The 27,210-nt window shown below is 40.9% G+C and overlaps 1 protein-coding gene across 4 annotated transcripts in view; it reads left to right on the top strand.

Annotated features, from left to right (window-relative positions):
* Positions 1-27,210, top strand: part of MPPE1 (metallophosphoesterase 1) — a 120,192-nt gene that overhangs the window by 30,944 nt on the left and 62,038 nt on the right. For 3 of the 4 annotated variants that reach the window (XM_089671026.1, XM_089671024.1, XM_089671025.1), the window contains exons 3-4: positions 99-207; positions 16,868-16,971. The exons of the other annotated variant lie outside the window; for it this stretch is intronic. In XM_089671026.1, the coding sequence (XP_089527152.1) occupies positions 99-207; positions 16,868-16,971 (213 nt within the window). The remainder of the gene's footprint in view (positions 1-98; positions 208-16,867; positions 16,972-27,210) is intronic. 4 annotated transcript variants of the gene reach the window in all.

The raw sequence follows: 27,210 nt of genomic DNA, 5'->3' as shown, positions 1-27,210 counted from the left end.
CTAAATTTTCTATATTTTTTTTCTGTATTCTGAGAAAATATACTAGTCTATTTTGTAGGCATAAATTCATGTAATGTATGTCTTGTTCGTTGATTTAGGGAATGGCAAATGGAAAGAGCTTATCAAAGTGCACTTTGGCTAATGCAGCCTGATATAGTTTTCATCCTTGGGGATCTATTCGACGAGGGAAAATGGAGTAACTCTAAGGTGAGCCTTTTATTTGTAAGGTTAAAGTAGAACTTCTGGTAGGTATTGAAAAAAAGTACTTTTACATACACTGAGGGTTAAAGGCTTGTACAGTTGTGTTCAAAATAATAGTAGTCAAACATCACTAACCAGATCAATCCCTGTTTTTGGTCTAAATGATATTTCCACATGGCAAATAATTTACTAGTAGGTGTAGTGTTGTCAAATAGGTGGCCCTTATTTAACCACCTCCCGCCTGCCATATAGTAATATGACGGATGCAAGGTGGTTCTCTCGTTCTGTGAGGACGTCATATGATGTCCTCCCATTCTAATCGCGCATGTGCGGCTCCCGGAGCACGCAGCGATCGGTGGTGCGCTGTGTCCCTCGGACACAGCGGATCACCAATCCATGGAAAGAGCGGAAGATGTCGGCTCGGTCATGTGATCAGCTGTGTCCAATCACAGCTGATCACATGTAAACAGGGAAATGCCGGTTATCGGCATTTCTCTCCTTTCGAGCTGTAACGCTGACAGCTCGAGAGGAGAGGAGAGCCGGTAATCGGCATTCCGGAGAGGGGACATGTACACTGATCATCAGAGCACTGATGATCAGTGTGCCCTGATGATCAGCGGAGCCCCAGCAGTGCCACCAGTCAGTGTCAGCTGTCAGTTCTCATCAGTGCCACGTGCCAGTGCCCATCAATGCCACATATCGGTGCCCATCTGAGCTGCCTTTCAGTGTCACCCATCAGTGCCAATCAGTGCTGCCAGTCAGTGCCGACTATCAGTGCCAGTCAGTGCCGCCTGTCAGTGCCATATATCAGTGCTGCCTTTCAGTGCCCATGAGTGATGCCTGTCAATGACCATCAGTGCACCTACCAGTGCCTCCTCATCAGTGCCCATCAGTGCACCCTATCAGTGCCCATCAGTGCAACCTCATTAGTGCACATCAGTGAAGGAGAAAAATCACTTATTTACAAAATTTTATAACAAAAACTAAGAAAAAAACTTTTTTTTTTTTACAATTTTCAGTGGTTTTTGGTTTGTTTAAGAAAAAATAAAAAACCCAGAGTTAATAAAATACCACCAAAATAAAGCTCTGTCACAAAAAAATTATAAAAATTTCATATGGGTACAGTGTTGCATGACTACGCAATTGTCATTGAAAGTGCAACAGCGCTGAAATCTTGAAATTGGCCTGGACAGGAAGGGGGTATAAGTGCCCTGTAGGCTTGTGGTTAAGGACAAAAGCAGCAAATGTTTTACATGCTGTGTATAGTGCATTTCTCTCAGAAAATCTGAATAAAATGGGTCGTTCCAGACATTATTCAGAAGAACAACTTACTTTGTTTAAAGAGTTGATTGGAGAGGGGAAAACATGTAAAGAATTGCAGAAACTGATAGGCTGCTCAGCTACAATGATCTCAAATGCTTTAAAATGGCAACAAAAACCAGAAAGACTTGTAAGAAAACAGAAAACTACCATTTGAATGGATCGAAGAATAGCCAAAATGGCAAAAAGGGTGATCAAAGAAGGTCTAAAGTTACCTGTGAATATTAGAAGATGCCTACGTGAAGCCAAGCTAACAGCAAGAAGCCCCCCCCCCATTGTTGAAAAAATGACACGCTGAAGAGGTTGTAATTTGCCAAAGAACACATTGACTGGCCTGAAGAGAAATGGCACAACATTTTGTGGATTGATGAAAGCAAGATTGTTCTTTTTAGGTCTAGGGCTGCAGTTTGTCAGACAACCCCCAAACACTAAATTCAAGCCACAGTACACTGTGAAGACAGTGAAGCATGGTGGCACAAGCATCATGATATGGGGATGTTTCTCATACTACGGTGTTGGGCCTTTTTATCGCATACCAGGGATCATGGATCAGTTTGAATACATCAGAATACTTGAAGAGGTCATATTGCCTCATGCTGAAGAGGAAGTGTCTTTGAAAGACAATGACCCCAAACACCCCAGTAGCGAGCAACATCTTGGTTCCAGACCAACAAGATAATTGCTATGGAGTGGTCAGCCCAATCCCTGGACCTTAATGAAATAGAAAACTTGTGGGGTGACATAAAAAATGCTGTTTCTGAGGTAAAACCAAGAAATGCAGAGGAATTGTGGAATGTAGTGTAATCATCCTGGGCTGGAATACCTCTTCACAGGTGCCAGAAGACTCCATGCAACACAGATGTAAAGCAGTTCTCCGAAACAGTGGTTATACAACTATATATATTAGTTCTGTGATTCACAGGAAAGCTAAATCTTTAACCATTTTCAGTTTATACAGTAAATATTTGAGTATGTAAAGAAAAATGCAGGCCTAAAAGCCTAATATTCCTTTTTCGTCACTTTCTGTAAAGTAATAACACATTTGAAATATTTTTCATGTTTTGACTTGGAATAGGCTCTGCAGTGTTCCTAATGCATTTGAGTGTATGTAAATAAAAGCTATTATAAGGATTTTGAACTTTACTCACTTTTCTAAACACACTGCTATTATTTTAACACAACTGTACCTTCAGGTGATTGGACACTGGCAAGCTTTTGAGAACACTTGTCTTTCCTATAATCCAACTCCACTCTGTGAGTCCTCGGTTTTGTGCTAGTGTCTGTAGGTGATGGACATCTTTTTCTTCTCAGAGAAACCAGCTTCAGTACTTTTTAATATTGTTTTTCTACAGATTCTTAAATCAACCTCACTGCCTACAGAAGCAGTGTATCCAGATCTGCACAATCTTGGGAACTGTACCCGCATCTGATGCTGTGGGAGTGGCCTGTAATTTTGCTTTGGGCACGGGATCCTTTGCGAGGCGCTCACCTTGGCACTTTATGCAATGCATTGAGTTAGCCACAGGGTGCTATACAGGTCCAGGGCTATGGTGCAGCACAATGGAATCTGTCAGGAATGGACTGGCCAGCAATAGTGGGACTCAGCTGCCTTATGAGCTGCAGTACCAGGGCTGGCCAGCGGGTGCTCCCAGCAATCAGAGACTCAACCTTGCAACCAGTCAAACACCTGGAACTAATTATACTGGTGTATGTAAGGGACATTCAGACCTGCAGACTCTGCCTTGGTGTTGTGTTTCTCTTGGGCCCTGTATCCTGTTCCTGCTCTCTGTTCCTGTCTGATTCTCTGCTGACTCTGCTCTGATCCCTGGCTTGTCTGACCATTCTCCTCTGCCTGACCCTCTGTACCACGCTGCCCGCTACCTGCTGAACCTGGCTTGTGACCCCGACCATTCTCCGCTTGCTCCCCCTGTACCTACCTGCCCGACTGATATTGACCCGGCCTGCCTGACGACGCTTGCATTGTATGTACTGTTATCTGTGGGTGGTTGGTTGGTTTGTTTGCACTGTGTTATGTTTTAGTATTGCACTGCGTTTATGTTTGTATGGTTAGTGTTAATAATTACATTGTTTATAACATATCTGAAGTCTGCGTTTCCCTGCGTCAGTCACACACCTCTGGTCATACCCGGGAGCCCTGACAGAATCCCTGCAGACCCCTTTAGGAGTATTCCCACTGTGATAGGCAAAGCCTGGGGTTTATACACAGTCTGTTATAAGCAGGTAAGACCAGGTCATTCTGTATGTTTGACCGTTATATGTAGAACGGTGCTATGTTAGGAATGTATTCCCTTTATGGTGTAAACTCTTCAAACTTGGCTCCAACATTCATAAACTCAGAGTTCAGTCTCAGGTGGAAGCCCAGGTGTTTCACCACAGCACTGGTCACATCTTTATTACCATTTCTGCCTAGAGCCCTATATAAGGTACTCAGGTGCTTCCTCCCACCCTTTCACCACGAGGATTTGTTGCAAAGTGGTCTACTCCTGGCTTACAGGATACTTCTTCCGGACGTGCTTATCTTATTTCCCATAGTCTATTTGTCAGTACCCCATATGGGAAAACCCTCACTTGCAGCTGTGGTGGAGACCATACGAAAGGAGCCAACTCTAAACAGCAGGCAAACCTCATTTGGTCTGCTGAAGCCTCGCTCAGCACTAAATCTTGGTATACCCGATGAGAATATTGGACGAATGATGGTCCAGTTTTTTTGGAGGGTTTTTTTTTTCACATGCTAGTCTTATACCGAAAATGTGAGGTTACTAAAGTTACGAAAATTCTTCTACAACAGAATACAACTTCAGAAGTGGTGTAATATATTGTATCGTTTCTGCGTGATCTTGCTCTTCCCATTTTATTTTTTATTTATTTATTTTTTTTTCAGGCAATTACTGTATTGATCAAATGAAAGTTGTGCAATCTGGTATGGTACAAAAAACAAACATTTTGTATTTGTCCCTTCGAATAATTTTGGACGAAAGCGGTGGACTAACAATCGGATTATCACATACTTGCTTCAAAAGTGATATTTTTTGTCTGATTTTTCTGATCGTGTGTACTAGGCTTAAGCCTCAGAGTGACTATGCATGCTTTGCACCTGAGCACAAACCAGTCTTGAAACTGGCTACAGGATTCGATTCCAGTTATGAATATATGTTCATATATGTTATGAATTCGAAGACCGATTATGGCTTTAATGCAGCCATATTTGTCCAGAGCACGAAAACGCCCCATCTCTTCTCCTACTCCCGTTTCTCAATCAGAGTCAGACCCTGATATGCCACTGTTAGATGACTAGGAGAATGAAGAGGATATAGAGGCAGTGTTAGATGAAGCTGCAGAAGATGTATTTCTCCCACATTGTCCTCTGTATCGCCACGCCCCTTTGGGCAGAAAGAGGTCTAATAAGCCTTGCAAATTATTCCCTGTTCATGACTTGATAGATTGGTCTTTCTGTGACTATTGGGAAACCCCTGAAAGGGTTTTTAGTTGCTCATATACAGTCATGGCCAAAATATTGGCACCCCTACGTTTCTGTCAGATAATGCACCACTTCGCCAAGAGAATAGTTGCAATTACAAATGTTTAGTCATTTTCATGTTTCTTATGTTTGTATTGATATGACACAAGGAGAAACAAAAAGCCAAATCTGACATTTTCCATGCAAAACCCCAAAAATGGACTGGACAAAATTATAGGCACCCTCACTTTAATATCTGGTAGCACACCCCTTCGAAGAAAAAAAAAATTACTATGACCTCTGATCTCGTGCGCTCTGACAGAGACCCAACTTTCTGACACTTGACCCTACATTGCATCCCCGAATTTCTTGGTAATCTTCAGATTTCATAATGCCATGCACACGGTCCAGACATCCAGTGCCTAAAGCAGCAAAGCAACCATAAAACATCAGTGACCCTCCACCATGTTTGACTGTAGGGACTGTATTCTTTTCTTTAAAGGCCTCATTTCTTTTTCTGAAAATAGTAGAATGATGGGCTTTACCAAAAAGTTGTAATTTTGTTTCGTCTGTCCAAAGCACATTCTTCCAAAAGTATTTTGGCTTCCTCAGGTGATGTATAGTGCTAGCTGACACAGTTGTAACCTCTGCCCGAAGGTCAGCTTGAATTTGTCTGGAAGTTGATCGAGGTTCTTTTGCCATTCGAACAATCTTTTGTTGCAATCTTTGATCAATTTTTCTCTTTTGCCCACATCCAGGGAGATTAGCTACAGTGCCATGAGCTGTAAACTTCTTGACAGTGTTGGATATAGTGGACACAGGAACATTAAGATCTCTGGAGATGGACTTGAGAACCTTGAGATTGTCTATGCTTTTCCACAATTTTTGTTTTCAAATCCTCAGACAATTCTTTGCTGCTCTTTCTCTTCTCCATGCTCCATTTGGCACACAACAGAAAAGATGAGTCAATTTTTCTCCATTTTAACTAGTTGCTGGTGTGATTTCTATATTGTCAGCACCTGTTAATTGATACAGGTGAGTTTAATTACAAGGGCATCACAAACGTGTAATGTAATTATTTCATACAATTTTGAGAATGTGGCAATAATTTTGTCCAGTCCATTTTCGGAGTTTTGCGTGGAATGTGTTAGACTTGGCTTTTTGTTTCTCCACTTTTATGTGTCATACCAATACAAACAAAAGGAATAAACATGATAAAGTGTAAACATTTGTAATTGCAACAATTTTCTGGCGAAGTGGTACATTATCTGATAGAAATGCAGGGGTTCAATATTTTTGGCCTTGACTGTATCTTTGCAGGACTCTATCCAGCTGAGAGAGTTTACCAAGAATTGATCTATTCCTATGACTGACTCTGCAGTCTGTCCTAAGCAAACAATTAACTGTACCCATTGAAGATGTTTAGTCTTTTAGTCTTTTCATGTTTGGATAGACTAAGGGAAGGTTATAACATAACGCCTGTCAGTTGTTGTTGTTTTTTTTTTTTTTCATGCATCTCTGTCCCATTGGGAACTCAAATTACCTTTATTTAATGTCCTATAACCAAAACAGGAAGTGAGAGGAAATTAAGGGAATACATTGGGGTCACCAGAATTAGTATCCCCATTGGAAGATTTCCCTTCTATTACTTTTCTGGGGACAACCCAAAATGTGGGATTTTTGTTTACTATTATCATTGAAGTGAACAGGACAAAATAGAGAGGCAAATCTACCTAACGGGGGCACAGACAGCAACAAAAAAAACTAATTGGCATTCTAATCCATTTCTTCTCTGTCCAAAACTAAAAAAAAAGTTTTGCCTTTTAGGTGTACTTTATGGTCTGGACAGCTGAATCTACCTGCAAGAGACATCTCATAAATTCCAAAGAGACCTATACCACCACTTGTCCCATGAAAGTTATTTGCTACCATGGGAGTATACAACAACCCTGATTCCACCCCACCATAACCTTCTGATCGATCATGATAGTAAAGAAAACAATGAAATTGGAGTGTGGAAAATATATGGCCCTGGCCCCTTTATTTTAATTTTAAAACAAATATGATAACTTTTAACCTTTGTTGTACCATACCTTTTAATATTAAACACCAACCGACCAAAACCACCATTAAAACTTTAACCGAACCACTTGTTCAGTCTTTCAGGACTCAAACACCAAGTAACTGTACCAACCACCAGGTACCACCATAAACAGGTACCCCACATCTTTGGAGCAACATTACCCTAGTAAGGTTAGAGCCGTGACAAAGAGGGAGGGAGGGAAGGTGTCATCTTAATTGAAGATTCAAACTGTTGTACACGACTACAATTGTTGGCACCTATAAAGGAAAATGCTTCATCCCCATTGGTTGCTTGGTTCATTTTCAAATTTCACTTCTAAGCATTTTTTTTTTTTAACTGCCCAGGATCAAAGCAGTGATTGTTTTCTAGCAATAGCTGTCTTCTGTTCCATCTTATCAGTGAACAAGATGTGAGTTGGGGAGGGCGAGGACCTGAAAAGATAAAACCAAGAAAGCCAGCAGAAAGATTCTGTTACTTTTTTTTGTGTTGGATTAAAGCTGTGAACCATGAAACAGCATACAGGAAGAAAAAGGAGGGGTTGGTTGTAGGGGTGACAACTCCCATGGAAACCCTTGGTTAGCCACATGTCCTTAGCAATACCAACAAAGTTTCAAGTAATTCTACTGAAACCAGTCTCTAGTGTAAAAACAACTTTATCAGGGATGTTTTGAAAACTTCCACTCACTACATTCAGGTCAGACTATCTATATAAGACTCCTCTGAAAGAAACATTCCTTTCAGACCTGGCAGAAAATGTACAAAGGTCAGTTCAGGTGCCTCGTGTCTTTTGGCTAGGTGGTAAGCTTCATATATCTGTTCTACAGCTCTTGATTTGCCCCCAGTATCTTAATCTAACTTTAGATACTTCCCTAATACAGGTCTTTCTTACAAAAAGAAAGTTCCTCCTCTAATGTGCATTCTCACCCACTGAGTTTCAACAAAAAAATCCCATAGTAAGATTTTCTTTAAAATCTTACTTTGGAGACTTTCTCCATAGTTAATTTCCTTTGCCCAGTCTCATGACTGATTTTTTAACTAACAACTATCCCCCTGAAACAAGAAACTCCTTGTCTAGGTAGATTACCACTTCTGTTAAAAATTAAAAAGCGCCATCCCTGTACTAAAAAAACCCCAACACACTCAAAATCTAGGCAGCTGCCCCTTTAATTGTAATGAACACTTACTAAATGCATAAAATAAATGAAGGTAGGCGCTACTCATAAATGTGACAATTCCACCTAATTACAGTGAAAAAAATGTGTAATATACATATACACATATACACATATACACATTAAATATATATATAGAGAGAGAGAGATCTATATCTAAGTCCAAATAGTGGATAGAAAGTCCCGAAACACCATATTCCTGTGAAAGTAAGGTGACCAAATCTTATGGCCTCAACCGTGGTCCACCAATGTGTATGGCTAGACTGTGCACTTGCCACATTTTTTTTTCACTGTAATGTGGTGGAATTGTCACATTTATGCCTAGCACCTACCTTTACTTATTGTATGCAGATTACCACTTCAGTTGATAGTGGAGGGGGAAAAAATCTTCCTAAATAGTTAGAACATTCCTTCATCAGACAGAGGATCTGTGTGTCTAGGTAGCAAATCTTCCTATCCTCACAGACCTCCTCAATTAAAGGATTGACTTCTGTGTCATATTTGTTGCTACTAGACTGCTTTTTGCTCAGCTTCCCACTAGTATGTAGATCAGGGTGGGAGAAAGACATAGGCACAATCTCAAACAAAATCTGGGATTATATTTTATTAGCCCTGCACCAGGTTTCTCTTTCTCCTTCTCTTAGGCTGACCCAAGTGTTCTCCTTGCACAGGGTATATAGAACCCTCAAATTTCTACACACCATCTATGTGAGAGACCACTCCTGTTGTGATAGGTGAGGTCTCTCACCCAGATCCCTCATCCATCTCCTTTGGCGATGTCTCAAATTGAAGAGCGGTAAGGCTGAGGTTTTTGGTACCTTTTTAAATGGTTTAGTAGATACTAACCTTTCAGTGCAGCCCCTCAGGTGCCTTTTAGGTTATGTTGATTCCTCTTCTGTGGATCATAATATGGTGTTTACTGTTTCAAGAGCTTTATTCATAGCTTGTAGGTTGATCAGTCTCAAATGGACCTCACCTCGCCCACAAATTCTCTCTTACTGGATAATGGATCACAAATATATCTCCTACAGAAAACATACTTGTTTGAGAAACTCTACGTGCAAATGTTGATGCTATATGGTCTCAATGGATGGAACAATACCCTGGTGCTACGCGTGGTCAAGATGTGTCACCAACATCTGGATCCTTGACATCAAGCTATGATATAGTTTGACAATGCCACCATACTGACCTTGTCCAACCATTGTTTGGATCAGAAGCAGATTAACTGCCTATTTCTCTCATGGACAAACACTCATTGGGGGGTTTGTCCATGAAAGAAAAACATATTTGTTTTTTTAAGTGTTTCTTAAAGCCAGAATGGTGGAATGTTAAATGAAAATAGTTTTGAGGAATGTCTGTGATTAGTTTTTTTCTACATGATTAAACAACTGAATTAAAATTTTCCAAGAGTGGTGATTCCATACTTTTTGCCAGGGGTTGCACATTCTCTGACTTTTGTCAGGACTATTAGAGCACACCTTTAAAAGATATCTCTTCTTACAAATAAAGTTTGGTTTTCCCTTCAGCCCTCATGAAGGGCACTTTGCTACCAGACCCACCAGCCTTGGTGGATGAGGTGTTTACACAATAGAGCTTATGCTCAATGCAGACACCTTCTGTGCTATTACATACACACTTCATCACAATCATTGGAATATCCTGGATTATTAGGCTCAAGCCTTTGTCTCTCAACTCTGTAAGTACTTTCTAGATATCAGGCACGCATTTTGCCTTTTCTATGTGCAGGCTTTCACCTTAAGGTACTTGCAGCACCACACTGCACCTTGGGTAATTTTTCACCCCCTGTTGTTTAGCCTGTTGTCACAGGTTCCTAGTTGTTGCCTACACTTTGACTCACTGCTTTGGGATCTCCAGGAAGGAAAAGAGGTCCATCACCTACAGACACTAGCACAATACTGAGGACTCAGTGGGGTTGAGTTATAGGGCAGGGGCATGTTCTCAAAAGCTTGCTATTGTCTAATCACATAAAGGCCTATAACCCAATGTGTATGAATAGGTTGACTGTGTCCTGTACTGTATGGTTAGGAAAAGAGGAATTTGGCTTACCAGTAAATTTCATATCTTGGAGTAATGGACACAGGCCTTCGTCCCTAAATTTTCCTGGTTACTCTGCATTTCTTGCTACAAAACTGAGGACTCAAGAAGTAGGGTTGGGTTATAGAGCAGGCGCCCCTTGTACGAATATGTCACTTATGTCTTGAACTGTACTCCAAGATATGGAATTTACATGCAAGTCAAAATTCCTCTTTTAACAGAACTAAACTGCAAACAATTTCTTGCAGGTAAGACTGTTCTGGCAGAAAAATCTTTACTTTTCTCACCAAAAGCCCAATTTGTCCTGGAAAAAAACAAGGTATAGTCCACCTGTATACACTAAGTAGTTTAGTTGATATGTACAGTTATACTAACATAATTCAAGTTGCAAAATTGGGCTTGGGCATTAAGGTTTGTTTTGACCTTGATCATGAAGGGGTTAAGTAGGTCATACACATATATACATACACAGTTTTTTGTTTTGTTTTGTTTTGTTTGTTCAACAAGCAGGTAAACAGTCCTACATATTTGTGTGTAAGTATGCTATTTATTAGCGGTATATCTATGGTTTTAAATGAATCTGTATAATTTACATAACAATGTATTAGTGTCTGAGTTGCATGTTTTTAGATCATTTTAGTTCCACAGAAAAGAATCTGCTAGTTATCATTTTTAAAAAAACTGCATATTCTGTTAAAGATTTTAAAGTTTTCCTTCTACTAACCGTGTATGGACAGCTTACTTTTATTATTATTTTTATAATACATGATTTGTATAGCGCCAACAGTTTGCTCAGCGCTTTACAATATAAGGGAGACAATACAGCAACAATGCAGTTCAATACAAGAGGGTTAGGAGGGCCCTGCTCCTTGGAGCTTACAATCTAAGAGGGAGGGGCTGGTGGAACAAAAGGTAATAACTGTGGGGGATGAACTGATAGGAGGAATAGAAGATTCTGTTATTAGCTGAAGGCTGGATAGGCTTCCAAGAAGGGATAGGTTTTCAGAGATCGCCTAAAAGTGGGCAGAGTAGGCGATAGTCGGATAGATGGGGGTAGAGAGTTCCAGAGGATGGGGGAGGCTCTAGAGAAGTCCTGGAGACAAGCATGGGAGGAGGAGAATTCTTAATCGTACAGTACAGGACATGGACTTGATAGTCTGAGTTGTAGGTTGTTACTGTTTTTAGGTGATTTGACACTGGCAAACCTTTAAGGACATGCCTTCTTCACTGTTTCCTAATATACTAATAGAGGTGCTGCATCCAGATTGGTGCAATCTTGGTAACACTTGTGAACTGTACTCAGACCAATGCCAAAAGGATGGCCTATAATGTTGCTTCGGGCACAGAGTCCTGCATGGGTGCTTACCTTGGCACCTAGGTGCAACATGTGTATTTGTCCATCCCCATGGAACCTAGACCTTGAAGACCCCTTCGAGGATATGCCCACCATGAGTGAAGCCTAGACCCTATGTAGTGAGCAGCAATGTGGACAAGTTATACATGGTCACCCTTTATCTCTGACAGTCAAGTATGGGACAGAATATCTTCACTATACACTATTTGTGTATCTTGGCTAGTACATCTGTAGATGTTGGAACCATCAGGAAACAGGGGATGTGTTTGAATTTATTCACATATACAGTGCAAATCAAGCACTAAATTCAGCCAATTAGAGCTAAGCCTCAGGTTACATTACACCACAGGTCACATATTTTACCTCCACTTCCACCCAAAGCTTTTTCTAAAAGTACTCAGGTGCATCTTCCCACATTTTGCCAAAAGGACTTTGCTACAGGACTATCACCACCCAGACCGCAGCATAGTCCTTCTCCAATGTGCTTATCCCATTTCGGCATTCCACTCCATGGGCATACACTCAATGATAGTAGTGGTGGAAACAAAGCACAAATTCACAGCAGCAAACGTTGAGTCAAATATTTCTATGCTGAAGGCCTGCAAAACTCAGGCATGCAACACGCAGCCTAACTGACTAAGGTAGTTTTTTTTTTTTTTTGCAACTGTGTCACAATTTTTTCGAACTACTAATGACTTTAATACAGCCATCATTTTCCAGGGCTGAAAAGTGCCAGGCTCCTTCTCCAACCCCACTGTCAGATCCCAATTTGCCTGCTGTAGCATAGGTAAACATAGAGGGAATGAAGAGAATCCGGAAATGGTGTTAAAGGAGGCTGTAGAAGAATTTTCACCCCCAGGTTCCTATACACCTCACGTTTTAACGTGTATGCTTGCCAGTGCTGATATGCTCACCGCTGCTGTGCGCAAAGGCCCCTGGGATTCTTCCCTGTCTCGTCATGCAGGTACTAAGAGACCTGCAAAGTCAAAAACATTACCTATTCATAAAAAAATAGAACAGGCAATTCATGAAGGTTGGGTTAATTCAGAAGAGATTTCCATCCCTTAACCACTTGCCTATCGGGCACTTATACCCCCTTCCTGCCCATTCCAATTTTCAGCTTTCAGTGCTGTCACACTTTGAATGACAATTGCACAGTCATGCAACATTTTACCCATATGAAATCTTTATAATTTTTTTCACACAAATAGAGCTTTCCTTTGGTGGTATTTAATCACTGCTGGGTGTTTTATTTTTTGTGCTATAAACAAAAAAAACAGCAAAATGTTTGAAAAAAAAGAGTTTTTCTTTGTTTATATTATAACATTTTGCACTGATGTGCATAGATGAGGCTGCACTGACGGGCAGCACTGATAGGCAGCACTGATAGGTGACACTGATGAGGTGGCACTGATAGGCAGCACTGATGGATGGCACTGATGGGCACTGACTGGTGGCAATGATGGGCACAGGTGAGTGGCACTGATGGGCACAGGTGGGGGGCACTGGGTACAGGTGGGTGGCACTGCTGGGCACTGATCATCAGTGCCAATCTGTTCTCTGACAATTGCTGGTTATCGGCAGTACTCTCCTCATGCTGTGTAGCTGATAACCAACAACTGTGTTTACCCGATGATCTGCTGTATCATTGGACACAGCTCATCAGATGGTAAAAGGCCACTGTGATTGGCAGTTTGCCACATCACGTGATCAGCTGTGTCCATAGGACACAGTGATCATGGAGATCGCCGAGTACGCGCCTCTGGGGGCGGGAAGTTCACAAACAAGATGTCTGTTCCAGTAGTAGATCCTTACTTAAACACCTTACTGTACCTGTGAAGGATTTTCCTTTTGTTCAAAGAACCTGCTGCCTGAAAGTTTGAGACACTGTTAAAGGCTCTTTTTAGATGCACAGGCCCAGCTCTGCGAGCAGCTATTTCTACACTTTTATATCTGTCAGACTGCAGCTAATTGGACTAGGGCAATGAACAACCTCAATGCAATCTTATATTCCATGACTGTTTTCTTGGCTGGTCATTTAACAGCATCTACTTTCTCCTTGATTTTTTGTGAACAAGTTATGACACAGATCTCCAAAATGGCTCTGCTTTCTGTTTACATATGCAGAATCTTGTGGCTCAAAACCTGGTCACCCGAAGCTGCCTGTAAGAGACACCTCACTCATATGCTGTTTGATGGAGAATGTCTCCTTGGTTCTTGACAATGTCATCAAAAAATGTCATAGGAGGAAAGGTTCTTTTTCCACAGCAGAAACTTCATCAATCCCCTTCTTCAGTGGCTTCTACCTCCTTTAAAAGACAGATTACCTCAACACTCTGGGAGTATGTCTGTTACAGTTTTCCCCTCTATGGGTCAGGGATCTCCCAGACCTGTGGGTTCAATTGGTGGTTTCAAAGAAGTACAAAATGATTAAAAAAAATCTTCACCTCACAACTTTCTGTTCTCAAACCAACCAAAACCTGTTTAAGGAAAGTCATATTTTCAGAACGTCCTGAACCATCTATTGTCCTAGGGAGTAGTTCCAGTGACTTTGGATTTTATCCAGATTTGTTCATAATATTGAAACCCAGCAGGGTATTTGTCTGATCTTTGACCTAAAATTTCTAAACAAATGCCTTCAAATTCCAAATTTGCATATGGAATTAGCAAGGTAAGATATTGTCTCTCTAAGACAGTGGGAATATATGGCATCCATAGACCTCCAAGATACCTATTTGCATATTCCCATTTACCCACCTCATCAGTGCAATACAGTATATCTATCAGTAGGTGGATAAGACAACTAATCTCAAGAAGGCAAAGCACCTCCTGCACTAATACACGTATGCTGTACCCGATAGGGGTTTCCTAGGCATTCCTACATCAAGCCACTGTTGCCCACCTGTTTAACCACTTGCCCTCCTTAGGATTTACCCCCCTTAATGACAAGGCCTCTTTTTGCTACTCGGCGCTGCACTAATTCAACTGATAATTGCGCGGTCATGCAATGCTGCACCCAAATGAAATTCACGTCCTTTTTTTCACACAAATAGAGCTTTCTTTCGGTGGTATTTGATCACCTGTGTGTTTTTTACTTTTCGCGCTATAAAAAAAAAAGGCTGACAATTTTGAGGAAAAACAATATTTTTTACTTTCAGCTATAAAAAATATATAGTAAACTCAAAGTTGGTTATAAATTTAGGCTAAAATGTATTCTGCTACATGTTTTTGGTAAAAAAAAATCCCAATAAGTGTATATTGATTGCTTTGTGTGAAAGTTATAGCGTCTACAAACTATGGTATAGATACTGCAATTTACGTAATTTTTTTTGCTATACAGCGCTGCGCTAGTTTAACGGACAATTGCGCGGTCATGCAATACGGTACATAAATGAAATATACATCCTTTTTTTCCCACAAATTGAGCTTTCTTTCGTTGGTATTTGATCGCCTATGCGTTTTTATTTTTTGCGCTATAAAAAAAAAGGCTGACAATTTTGAGGAAAAAAACCCAATATTTTGGACTTTTTGCTATAAAACATGTCCAGTAAAAATCAAATTTAGTCATAATTTTCTACCAAAATGTATTCTGCGACATGTCTTTGCTAAAAAAAACCCCAATACGTGTAAATTGGTTTACGTGAAAGTTATAGCGTTTACAAATGGCAGGAAAGATACTGGGATTTTTAATTTTTTTTTATACTAATAATGGCGTCGATCAGCGACTTATGGCAGGACTGCGGGACTGCGGCGGACATTCTGACACTGGGGGGGAACTGACTTGGGGTCACTGACATCCCCAGTGACACCAATACAGTGATCAGTGCAAAAAAAAAACACTGATACTGTATAATGGCACTGGGGAGGAAGGGGTTAACCTTTTTATTTACTGAAAGAGTTAACTGTTTGAGGAGAGTGTTTTACAAGGGGGTGGGGGATGTGTAGTGCACGGGAACACGCTGATCCGGAGAGATAAACTCTTCTCTCCGGATCAGCATGTCAGGAGCTGACAGGGGACTGACAGAAAGCACAGCTGCAGTGTAAACACTGCAGCCGTCCTCTCTGTCAGTGATTGCTGCTAATCGCCGGGACACGGTAGGTATTGACTGGCCGTGACCCGGTGACTGACCCCGGCGGGACGGGTAGGGCGGGCACACGCCTTGCGCGTGCCCCCTTCCTGTTTTGCAAATGCACGTTTTAAAACGTGGTTTTGCCCAGTCGTGCCCTCCTACCGTATTTCTACAGTGGCCGGTCGGCAAGAAGTTAAGGCCGCCACCTGGTCTTCTGTTCATACCTTTTTCCAGGTTCCACCAGGTGGACATCAAGCCTTCTACAGATACAGCTTTTGGCTGCAAGGTTCTTGCAGTAGCACCCTGAATTGGACCTATTGACAGTTGTTGGTTGGTTGTTGTTGTTGTGGTTGGTTGTATTTTGCCTATCCCATGGGACCTCCCAGGGTCTATGAATATCAAGCCTGTGTCCTGTACTATACTCCCAAGATATGACATTTTGTAGGCAAGTCAAAATTCATTTTTCTTTATCTTCAGCTGGGGGTGGAGGATGCACACAAATGAAGTGGATTGAAGCTTCCCTCCTGCTGGGACTGGGATATTGTATTTTGACAGCAGCACTCACTTCTGTGAGAATACATTGATCAGTGGCTGCAACGTGTCACTTCAGCAAAAGTCAATTTTAAAAAATTGACTTCTGTCAAGTAACGGAGCCCACACGGTGATCAAAAGTTTATCTGATCTCTGCTGGACTGTCCAAATTTTGATCAGTGTATTGCCAGCTTTACTGATCTGTGCATGGGTGAATCTGTTTCTAGTGCTTGGGTGAAAGTTTAGGATCTGGTCTTGGAACAATTTTATCATGAAAAAAGATGTAATATACAGTATTATAAATTTGTTTCTCTCTATAGCTTGTAATTCGATATGTACATGCAGACAGCCATATTTACTTATTACATATTCAAGCATTGCTTCCTTTCCTGCCTTTCTGCTCCATTTATGTCACTGAAAACCTTCCTAATAGAGTATAAAGTATTTCTGTTCGATAACACTAGACTGTTATGTTTGGTAGCATTGTGACCTAGGCTGGAAATTCTGGAGCAGCAGGAAACGGGTGTCCGTGTGTGTGGTGTTGTGGTGTGTTTTTGTTTTTTGACATTTTGTGACTACTGATTTGTAATTTTCTTGCAGGCATGGGATAATGATGTTTCTCGCTTTCAGTCTATGTTCAGACATCCTCCTCAAACTGAACTGATAGTTGTTGTGGGAAATCATGATGTTGGATTCCATTATGAGTGAGTGTTTCAAGTACAGTAGTAATGTCAGATTGCATTTTAAGATAACACTTCTTATTTAACAAAAAAAATTACAACCGGCCATATAAATATAAATATAGTGCTGTGCAGTAATATTTAGGTTCAGTTTTAGATGGCTACTGTATCCAAAGACACATAAGCACTGCTGTCTTAAATTATGTTATTTGTTGTATATCAGAGCAGCTATCCCCCCTTTGGTTGTCAGTTCATTTAAAAATTGTTTCAGTTCTTTTTCCTTTTCCTAAATGAGACAGTAGCACACTCACCATTAAATATATCAAAATGGGAGGTTTTGACTTTTGCACAAGAAATAAAAAAAAAAAATGTAGACATCTGTCACGGATCGCACGATCGCCACCCTCAACATGTGACGATCGCACGACCGCGACGTACAATATGTCACGATCGCGGCGTCAGACCCCAGACCTTCTCACCAAACTCGTGACCGAAGGACTGGCCGATCTAAAACCGCGATGTGACGTGCGTAACAATGCCACACCCAGCTGCACCCTGCACAACAATTTTCCAGCTAATGGACAACAGATCGATGTGCCGTCAGCCTGAGCGATTGTTACTGGGTCGGGTTAATTACGCAACTAACCCTTTCACACTGCCACCACCTCCTTTTTGTACAGAGAAAGAGGAAACTCGCGTTATCAGTTACTACACTATAATGATTGAAATAATTGCCTGTATAAAACAGTCCACAGGCCGGTTATACAGAGATTAAAACAAACAGTAGCTTCTCTTCAAAGGCAGGAATTCGTGAATTGCGATTAAGAGCTATAGGAACAGTTCAACACTTTCAGAAGAAAGATTACTAAAAGGGTCAAACAGGTGCAATAAAAATATTTACAAAGAAGATGTAACTAATATATATATATATATATATATATATATATATATATATATATATATATATATATATACAGTGGGCATCGAAAGTTTGTGCACCCCAGCTAAACATTTGTATTAATGTGCATAAGGAAGCCAAGGAAAGATGGAAAAATCTCCAAAAGGCATCAAATTACAGATTAGACATTCTTATAAAATGTCAACAAAAGTTAGATTTTATTTCCATCATTTACACTTTCAAAATAACAGAAAACATAAAAATAGCGTCTGCAAAAGTTTGGGCACCCTGCAGAATTTATAGCATGCACTGCCCCCTTTGCAAAGCTGAGACCTGCCAGTGTCATGGATTGTTCTCAATCATCGTCTGGGAAGACCAGGTGATGTCAAGCTCAAAGATTTTAAATGCCCAGACTCATTTGACCTTGCCCCAACAATCAGCACCATGGGTTCTTCTAAGCAGTTGTCTAGAAAACTGAAACTAAAAATAGTTGACGCTCACAAAGCTGGAGAAGGCTATAAGAAGATAGCAAAGCGTTTTCAGATGTCAATATCCTCTGTTCGGAATGTAATTAAGAAATGGCAGTCATCAGGAACAGTGGAAGTTAAAGCAAGATCTGGAAGACCAAGAAAAATATCAGACAGAACAGCTCGCAGGATTGTGAGAAAAACAATTGAAAACCCACGTTTGACTGCACGATCCCTCCAGAAAGATCTGGCAGACACTGGAGTTGTGGTACACTATTCCACTATGAAGAGATACTTGTACAAATATGGTCTTCATGGAAGAGTCATCAGAAGAAAACCTCTTCTACGTCCTCACCACAAAAATCATCGTTTGAACTTTGTAAATAAACATATAGACAAGCCTGATGCATTTTGGAAACAAGTTCTGTGGACCGATGAGGTTAAAATTGAACTTTTTGGCCGGAATGAGCAAAGGTACGTTTGGAGAAGAAGGGGCACAGAATTTAATGAAAAGAACCTCTGTCCAACTGTTAAGCATGGGGTTGGATCAATCATGCTTTGGGGTTGTGTTGCAGCCAGTGGCACAAGGAACATCTCACAAGTAGAAGGAAAAATGGATTCAATAAAATTTCAGCAAATTGTGGATGGTAACTTGATGCCATCTGTGAAAAAGCTGAAGTTAAAGAGAGGATGGCTTCTACAAATGGATAATGATCCTAAACACACCTCGAAATCCATGGGGGATTACATCAAGAGGCGTAAACTGAAGGTTTTGCCATGGTCTTCACAAACTCCTGACCTCAACATAATTGAAAATCTATGGATAGACCTTAAAAGAGCAGTGCGTGACAGACAGCCCAGAAATCTCAAAGAACTGGAAGACTTTTGTAAGGAAGAATGGGCAAAGATACCTCAAACAAGAACTGAAAGACTCTTGGCTGGCTACAAAAAGCGTTTACAAGCTGTGATACTTGCCAAAGGGGGCAGTACAAGATATTAACTCTGCAGGGTGCCCAAACTTTTGCAGACGCCATTTTTTTGTTTTCTGTTATTTTGAAAGTGTAAATGATGGAAATAAAATCTAACTTTTGTTGACATATTATAAGAATGTCTAATCTGTAATTTGATGCCTTTTGGAGATTTTTCCATCTTTCCTTGGCTTCTTTATGCACATTCATACAAATTTTTAGCTGGGGTGCCCAAACTTTCGATCCCCACTGTATATACATATATAAAGAACCACAGCACAGCAAAGCGATAATAGGAAGGAAGTTAAAGGGTTAAGTTACTTGCCAGTACGCCTTGGTTTGTAAGCAGATCCAAGTTGCAGAGCGTAAGGGTCTCCCCAGGTGGTATTGATGTTAAAATGGGAGATGTCTTTAACTACTTCTTTAGGCCTGCTAGCCTGTTTTTTAAAGTCCCCCAGCAGGGGGGTGGCTCTGAGTAACTGACCAATACTTTGTTTAGGGAGGGGTTGGCAGGCGGAACCCAAAATTAGAACCAGCATCTCTCCTAATTCATATTCTGGCCTATAACTTCCCAGCTGCACAAGCGACAATCTCTCAGCAGGTATTTTATTATGCAGATAAGTCTAAGGATCATGTAGATATGAATTATGAAATTGTACGTTACACGGTGTACGAGTTCTATCTTTTGGCTCCCCTGATGATCTGAGGTGGACGGGTGACCCATCAAAATGTTCGTCTGCGCATTGGCCATCCGAGGAGGTGCCCAGTTTTTATGTAAGTCTTCCATATTTCAAGATATGAAACATAGGGGAAAACTGATTTTACCAGAAGTTATCTGATCCTGCCACCTACCTGAGCTAGGTTTTATGAGGTTACAATTTCTTTCAATTCCTGGGAAAGCTGCCTTATCTCTGTTATGAGGTGAGAAATTACACAGGTTCTTGGGCAGAGAGGCTCTGTCTCTCTTGGTGGGCTTTGTAGCTCTGGGCCCCCTGCTGCTCTAGCCTGCCAGTGACCCACAACCAGATGTTGCTTTGGCTGAACAGAGAGGAAAGGGGGGAGGATGCAGGAAAATATATTTTAGGATGGTTAGTCCCTTCGCCAAGATGGAGGTTGAAACCAAAATGGTTGAACCATGTCCATCTCTGATGCGCGCTTTTGCTACAACATTCTCAATTGGTGTGGTTCCCAGTTATGTGATCACCATGATTGCCATGATATGGCAATCGTGAGGTTTGATAGTAAACAAACCTTACTGTCACTGTATTACTTTTGGTGTGTGCTGCAGTACATTTTTTTTCTTTTACCATGCACCAGCCTATAATATTAAACTAGATAATTTTTTTTTTAATAAAAAACTAAAAGAACTGTTTTTTTGTTTTGTTTTTTTTTGTCTAGGCATGAACTTTAACCACTTGCCCTCTGGAGGATATACCCCCCTTCCTGACCAGGCCATTTTTTGCGATACGGCGCTTTATTACTTTAACTGACAATTGCGCGGTCATGCAACGCTGCACCCAAATGAAATTTATGTCTTTTTTTTCCCCCACGAATTGAGCTTTCTTTCTGTGGTATTTGATCACCTGTGTATTTTTTCTTTTGAGAAAAAACAATATTTTTTACTTTTTACTATTAAACATGTCCAGTAGCAAAATTTAAAGAATTAAATTTTGTCATAAATTTAGGCCAAAATGTATTCTGCTACATGTCTTTGCTAAAAAAAAAATCTCAATACATGTAAATTAATTGGTTTACGTGAAAGTTATAGTGTTTATAAATGGCGGTATATATACTGAAATTTTTTTTTTTAATTTTATTTTTACTAGTAATGGCAGTGATCAGCAACTTATAGCGGGACTGTGGCAGGCATTCTGACACTGGGGGGAACTGACTTGGTGTCACTGACATCCCCAGAGACACTATTACAGTGATCAATGCTAAAAAAAGAACACTGACAGTGTACTAATGGCGCTGGGCAGGAAGGGGTTAACATGAGGGGCGATCAAAGGGTTAACTGTGTGTTGGGTGTGTTTTACTATGGGGCCGTGTGTTTGTGTTTCACTGTAAGCACATTGCTTTGTATGGCTGTGCTGTGCACAGCCATGCAAAGCATTGTGCACGAGCTGATAGGGAGGAGAACTGTTTGTTTACAAACAGTTCTCCCCTTCGGAGATCCTTGGCAATCACCGGGCGCCGGTGAACAATCACCGGCCGGGACCCAGTGGTTGACAGCCGCGGACGCGAATTGTGGCGCGGGTAGGGTGCGCGCGACTCCCACCTGGAATTGCAAAGTCACGTGTGTGTGTGTGTGTGTGTGTGTGTGTGTGTATGTATGTGTATATGTATATGTGTGTGTGTGTGTGTGTGTGTGTGTGTATATATATATGGGTGTGTGTGAATGTGACTTTTCATGGATGGGAAGCTGTTGAAAAAATGAACCAAAACAAGGCAGACAAATTAGTCTCAGAGTTATTGTCAAATTTAATTACAAATCACTGACCTCTGGTTATGAGGGTTTAATGGGTAGTGCAGTTACTCATTTTCTCTCGAGCTTAGTAAAAGTGGTAAAGCTATGCTGATTTCCATCATCCAATCACGTGCAATTTTTTTTTTTTTTTACTTATACCTGATTGGGTATTCATTACAAAATGAAGCTTCACCACATTCACTAAGCGCTGGGGAAAATGAGTGCAACTGCACCTGCAAAATGCCTTTGCGTTGCCTTTAGTAAATCCACCCCACAGTCTGTCATGGGTTTTTTAAATTAATAATAATTTTTGACTGTGTTTTAAAATTATTTTATTTTGCCACATTTCTTTTTTTTTTTAAATCCAGTTAGAGCTGTAATCATGAACAAGATTGTGATTGTTTGCAGCACATCATTATTCAGTTTTTTTGTGTGGGCTGTAAGGGCTCAATTGCACAGGTGATCAACCCCATACAGTGTGCAGCCTCTGCATACTGCACAGGACAAAGCACCATGTGAACAAGCCCCAAAGGAATGCAATTCAAAAACATATTTGATAAATTACAGCTGATGCACCACCATCGAAACCAATAAACATGTGTCCTAGCTTCTGATCACTTCATTTTCTGTTTGACATTAGTCAAAGTTGATTGAATGTGATAAATGTATTCCCATGTGGTTCAATCAATTTGTGTTAGAAATTGGTATCAGAATATTTAGATTTAAGCGTGTGAGCCCCCTATGCAGGCCTGAATTGGGTCCATTTAATATATTACCTGGACATTAATAAGTTAGTCTAAGGGTACAAAATAAAGTCATCAGATCATTTTCCCTGTAGCTGCAATAAAATATCAGCAGCCTCTTCAGTGGCAGAGAATGAAGACTGCTGATGTATGTATCCACAATACATGCCCTGAACATGCTTAGAAGTGTGTGAACTCTTTTACTACCACTAACCTGCCTCATGAATACAGTTTATCTTTACTTTTAGGTCCATACTCAACTGGTATCTCTAATTTGGCTTCACATGAGTGGATTCAATCAATTTTACAAAATTGGAGTTTTGTAGCTGAATGTTAAACTAGTCCAAGAATATTTTATATACAGTATACATACACTGTATGTGTGTCTATATATGATCTATTAATTTCCTTATCGTACAGGACACAGGACTTCAAACCATAATGTATGGATTATATGCCATGACTGAACACTGGCAAAGCCACTCAAAGCTTTATCATTCCCGCACAAACCCCTCTTACCATGCAAGTTTAAGGTTTTTTTTTTGGTGTCCTTAGATGATGGATGTATCTTTCTGAGTGAGGGAATATTGGTAGTTAGGAAACAGTAAAATCTCCTATCAAGAGGTTGCATACTGCATCAGATGGGAGTGAGGCAGGTGTGTAAAGGTGCAACTGCACTCGGCCCAGCGTACAGTTAGTACACCTAGTTATGTGGCAGAGAGTGCTGTACAGGAACTAGACCATGGTCCACCTACGGAGGAGGTCAGTCCTTTATGATCCCCCTGAGAGTGCAGTTGGATGGATGTGCATGACCAAAATTAAAGAAGTTACACATCATTTGCCCTGGGGATCCTGCTGACAGTGTGTTAAGTCGATTGCCAGAATGATAAAAGTGGTTCTGTACAGCTGGTGTTCCATCACCAACCAAGTGTCGGATATACAGGCCCTTGGACATGGTCTTATCTCATTGGCATGCATACAGACATGTTCTCCTTCTGATTCAGATTCTTCAGGTTAATCAGATGTGAGGTGTTGCTATGAACATCAGACTGAGAGCAGTAATTCTAGGGCCTTAATTCACTGTTAACGCTAAACTGACAACCGGTGAAGGTTTTTAAAATGCTACCTATATGGAATTTTGTGTAACACAGTTTTATGCAAATTTACAGGTGCACACAGTTTTAAGGCTTGACATGTTGGGTATCTATTTATTTGATGCTACCACTTTAATATTTTACTAAAAATTGTGTATAATAATTATATTGTGTGCTTTTGCAACAAAAATGTATTTTAGTGTACACCCCAATTCTGAAAAAAAAGTTGGGTTCGCTGTGTAAAATCTACATAAATACAACGGGCCCAAAGAATACAGGCATCCAGTCTTGCATTTTGGCCTTGACCCTTCCTCTCAAAGATATCACCATGTTCTTTGAATCTTTTGATGATGTAATGTGCTTTAGATAATGATATTTAATTTCTTTGCAATTTTATGTTGAGGAACAGTATTCTGAAATTGTTCAACAATTTTTAGACATACCTGTTAAGGATGTTTTACATGAGGACTAGAAATATCGTGAAAAGGTTTATGTTCCTCCTAAGCACTTTGCACAACAGAATTCCACCGATAAGGAATTCTCTAAGAAATTTGTTGTTCTGGAGGTTGATCTAGCTGTCTCTTGTCTTAATAAGAATCTCACAGCTCCGATTTAGGATGTGCCAAATTTCTGGAATCCTGCAGAATAAGGGCTGTGAGGGCCCTGCTCAAAGCTGCTTTTCTCTGTCCAAACCAATCGCACAACCAATAGTGGTTGCAATGGTCGTGTGACAAACACTTGGGCTCTGGTTCAGGCAGGTGGACAGTTATCCTTGCTGCATTGATACCAGTTCTTCCCTCCAAGTCTAGTGGAATTGTTTCCTGCAGTCTTACACTACTGAATGGATAGGGTGAGTATTTCGCTCTGCCACTCATCTCACCTTGTGCTTCTGGCTGTGCCGATGCAAAGGATCCTCTGGCTGAAATGCCGGTCAGCTGAACCTGCCTGTAAGAAAAGATTGAAACGAATGCTGTTAGAGGGTGATTGCCTCTTTGGGGAGTCTTTGGATGTGCACATCAAGACAAGTGACAGGTGTTAAAGTAGACTTTTTCCCAGTAAGATGAAGATGAAGGTCTTTACGGGTAAGCTGGGCCCCTTGGGACAGAAAAAGTTGTCCTTGTGTTCTCCCTGGCCGTCCTCTTCCAAGGCCAAGCCAGGCCATTCCTTTTGTTGCAAAGCCAAATCGTTCAGATTGCATCCCATGTCCCAGGTGCCTCCACTGCTCTCGGTGGGGGAAAGTCTTCTCAACACCTGAGTACAGGGAGTTGTTTTCTCTCGTTCCAAGAGGGAGTTTCAAACCCGCCCTTTGATGTGCCTCTGTTCCCTCTGTGCGGATTTGCATAAAGCTGTATCCGAGCTTTCGATATTGGGGGTTATTACTCCAGTCCTAGAGGAAGAGAGAGTTCAGAGATTCTACTCAGCTCTGTTCATGGTTCCAAAGACAAATGAGGATGTCAAACCTGTTTTGGACCAAAAATCTCTAAACCTTTTTCTGAAGGTCACAAAGTTTAGGATTGAATCAACAAGATCAGTCATAGCAGCCCTCCAGCCAGGAAATTTTGTGACATTGATTGACATAAAGGATTTGTACTGACTCCATCATGAAGGCAGTAGAACTCATGAGAAGAAGGCAGATCTCATCCTGACTTGGGTAGAGTTCCTGCCATATCCATCGTGTGCATTTTGGGAGTGGAAAATTGGCAGGTGGACCTATATCTGCAGGAATTAATGTCAGGGGAATGCTTGCTGCATCCAAATGTGTTCCAGGACATCTGACGTTAATGTAGGCACTCCTGATGTAGACCTCCTGGCATCCAGTTTCAACAAGAAATTGGACTGGTTTGTGGCCAGAATGAGAGATCCTCAAGCATTTGCAGTAGACGTTCTGGTGACTTTATGGGATGAATTCCGACTGATCCATGCATTTCCTTTTCTTCAGATGCTACTGTATCTACTTTGTAGGATCAAGGTAAAAAGAGTAATGATGATGATTGTGGTACCCCAAACTGGCCATGAGAGGCTTGGTATTTAGATGATGTTTGCCTGCTGGCAGATCCTCCTTGACCTATTCTAGACAGGCCAAGCTATGGGTTGCAAGATCCCATCTATTATCCTGCTTCATGGTCGCTAGCTTTAATGGCATGGGTGTTGAGGCCCAGGTCCTAAGAAAGAGGGGAACTTGGATTCAGTGAGTCTCATTCTTCTTTCAGAAATTGACACTGAATACTCTGAAAGAAAAAGAGAGCAGGTCTTGACATTTGTCATTTTTTCCAGAGATGCCTAGCCTCTCCATCTTTGATCGCCTCACCTTATTGGATGCCAGAAATGCTGTGGGACCTTCCCTTTTTACTTTTGCTCCTGCAAAAGCTGCCTTTGGAAACAGTCCTGGAGATTTCTTTGGTGAATACCCATAAAGTAGTTTTCTTGGTGGCAGTTACTTCCTGGAAGCATTTTTTAGCTGGCTGCTCTGTCTTGTACAGAGCCCTTTTGGTATTGTATAGAAACAAAGTGGTCTTGCGGCCGAATACTTCCTTTTGCCTAATGTGGTATGTTATCTGGATTCCACTTAAATGAGGATACTGTTTTGTTTTTGCTTTGGTCGGCTCCTAGGGTTCAAAGGAGGCAGGACTCATTGTTTGGATGTAGTGCAATTTTTGGAGTTTTACCTTGTAGCTGCAGTCTCCATCAAAATCAGACTTGCTTTTCATCTTGCATAAAGGATCCTAAGATGGCTTTTTCTACTGTGCAGTTCACTGATGCCAGATGGATTCTTCATGTCATTTCTCGTACCTATACCCTGGGGGTTAATAGTTCCCTTTTTCCAGTTAAGGTATTCTACTTCTGTTGGCACACTTTGGCATTTCCGCATCAGTCTTATGTTGCACAGCTTTGTAAGGCTGCTACCTTGTCTTCACTTCACATATTTACTGAGTTCTATTAGGTTGATGTTCAAGTCTCTGCTGATGCCAGTTTTGGCCGAAAGGTGTTGCAGACTGCTATTTAAGGTCAATCTTGGCCTTCATTTCATGGGTCTGTTTGGCAGGCTTCTGGTTGCCATGTTACCCTCATTACGACTTTAGGATGTCCCATCCATCATGATTTGAAGACCCATGTCCTTTACTGTACAATAGAGAAAATTGGATTTTGTTATGTACCTGTAAAATCCTTTTCTTGGAGTTACAGTAGTGGAACTTTGCTCTTAACATTCCTTTCTACAAAACTGAACTGCATGCATGGTTTGAGGGGTTATATGAGGGAGTGTTTAAAGCTTTGATTGGCTTTGCCAGTTTCCAGCCACCTGAAGGTGTGGCATGTAACCCAACAATTATGATTTGAAGATCTGTGTCCTGTACTGTCCAAGAAAAGGATGTAACAGATATGTAAAAATACAAATTTCAGTAAGTGCATATATACAAGGGGCATTCAAGTCAAACTGGGACTTTTGAGTTTATATTATAAAAGAATACATTTCAAGGAGTGGAAACTGCATTTATTTTTCTAAATACTTAACTGCTACAATTCTACACTTATCCCAGTGTTTAACTTATTGCTGAAAAGCTTCGATATAGAAAGCTTTGCCAGTACGCCTGAACCATCCTAGGACAGCCTGCTTCACTTCCTCATCA

Source organism: Staurois parvus, unplaced genomic scaffold (genome assembly GCF_062004578.1).
Source record: "Staurois parvus isolate SC_StPar_1 unplaced genomic scaffold, SC_StPar_1.0 ptg000097l, whole genome shotgun sequence".
NCBI classification, from domain to species: domain Eukaryota; kingdom Metazoa; phylum Chordata; class Amphibia; order Anura; family Ranidae; genus Staurois; species Staurois parvus.
Note: the sequence above shows the minus strand (reverse complement) of the source record. Positions and strands in the feature narration are given on the sequence as shown.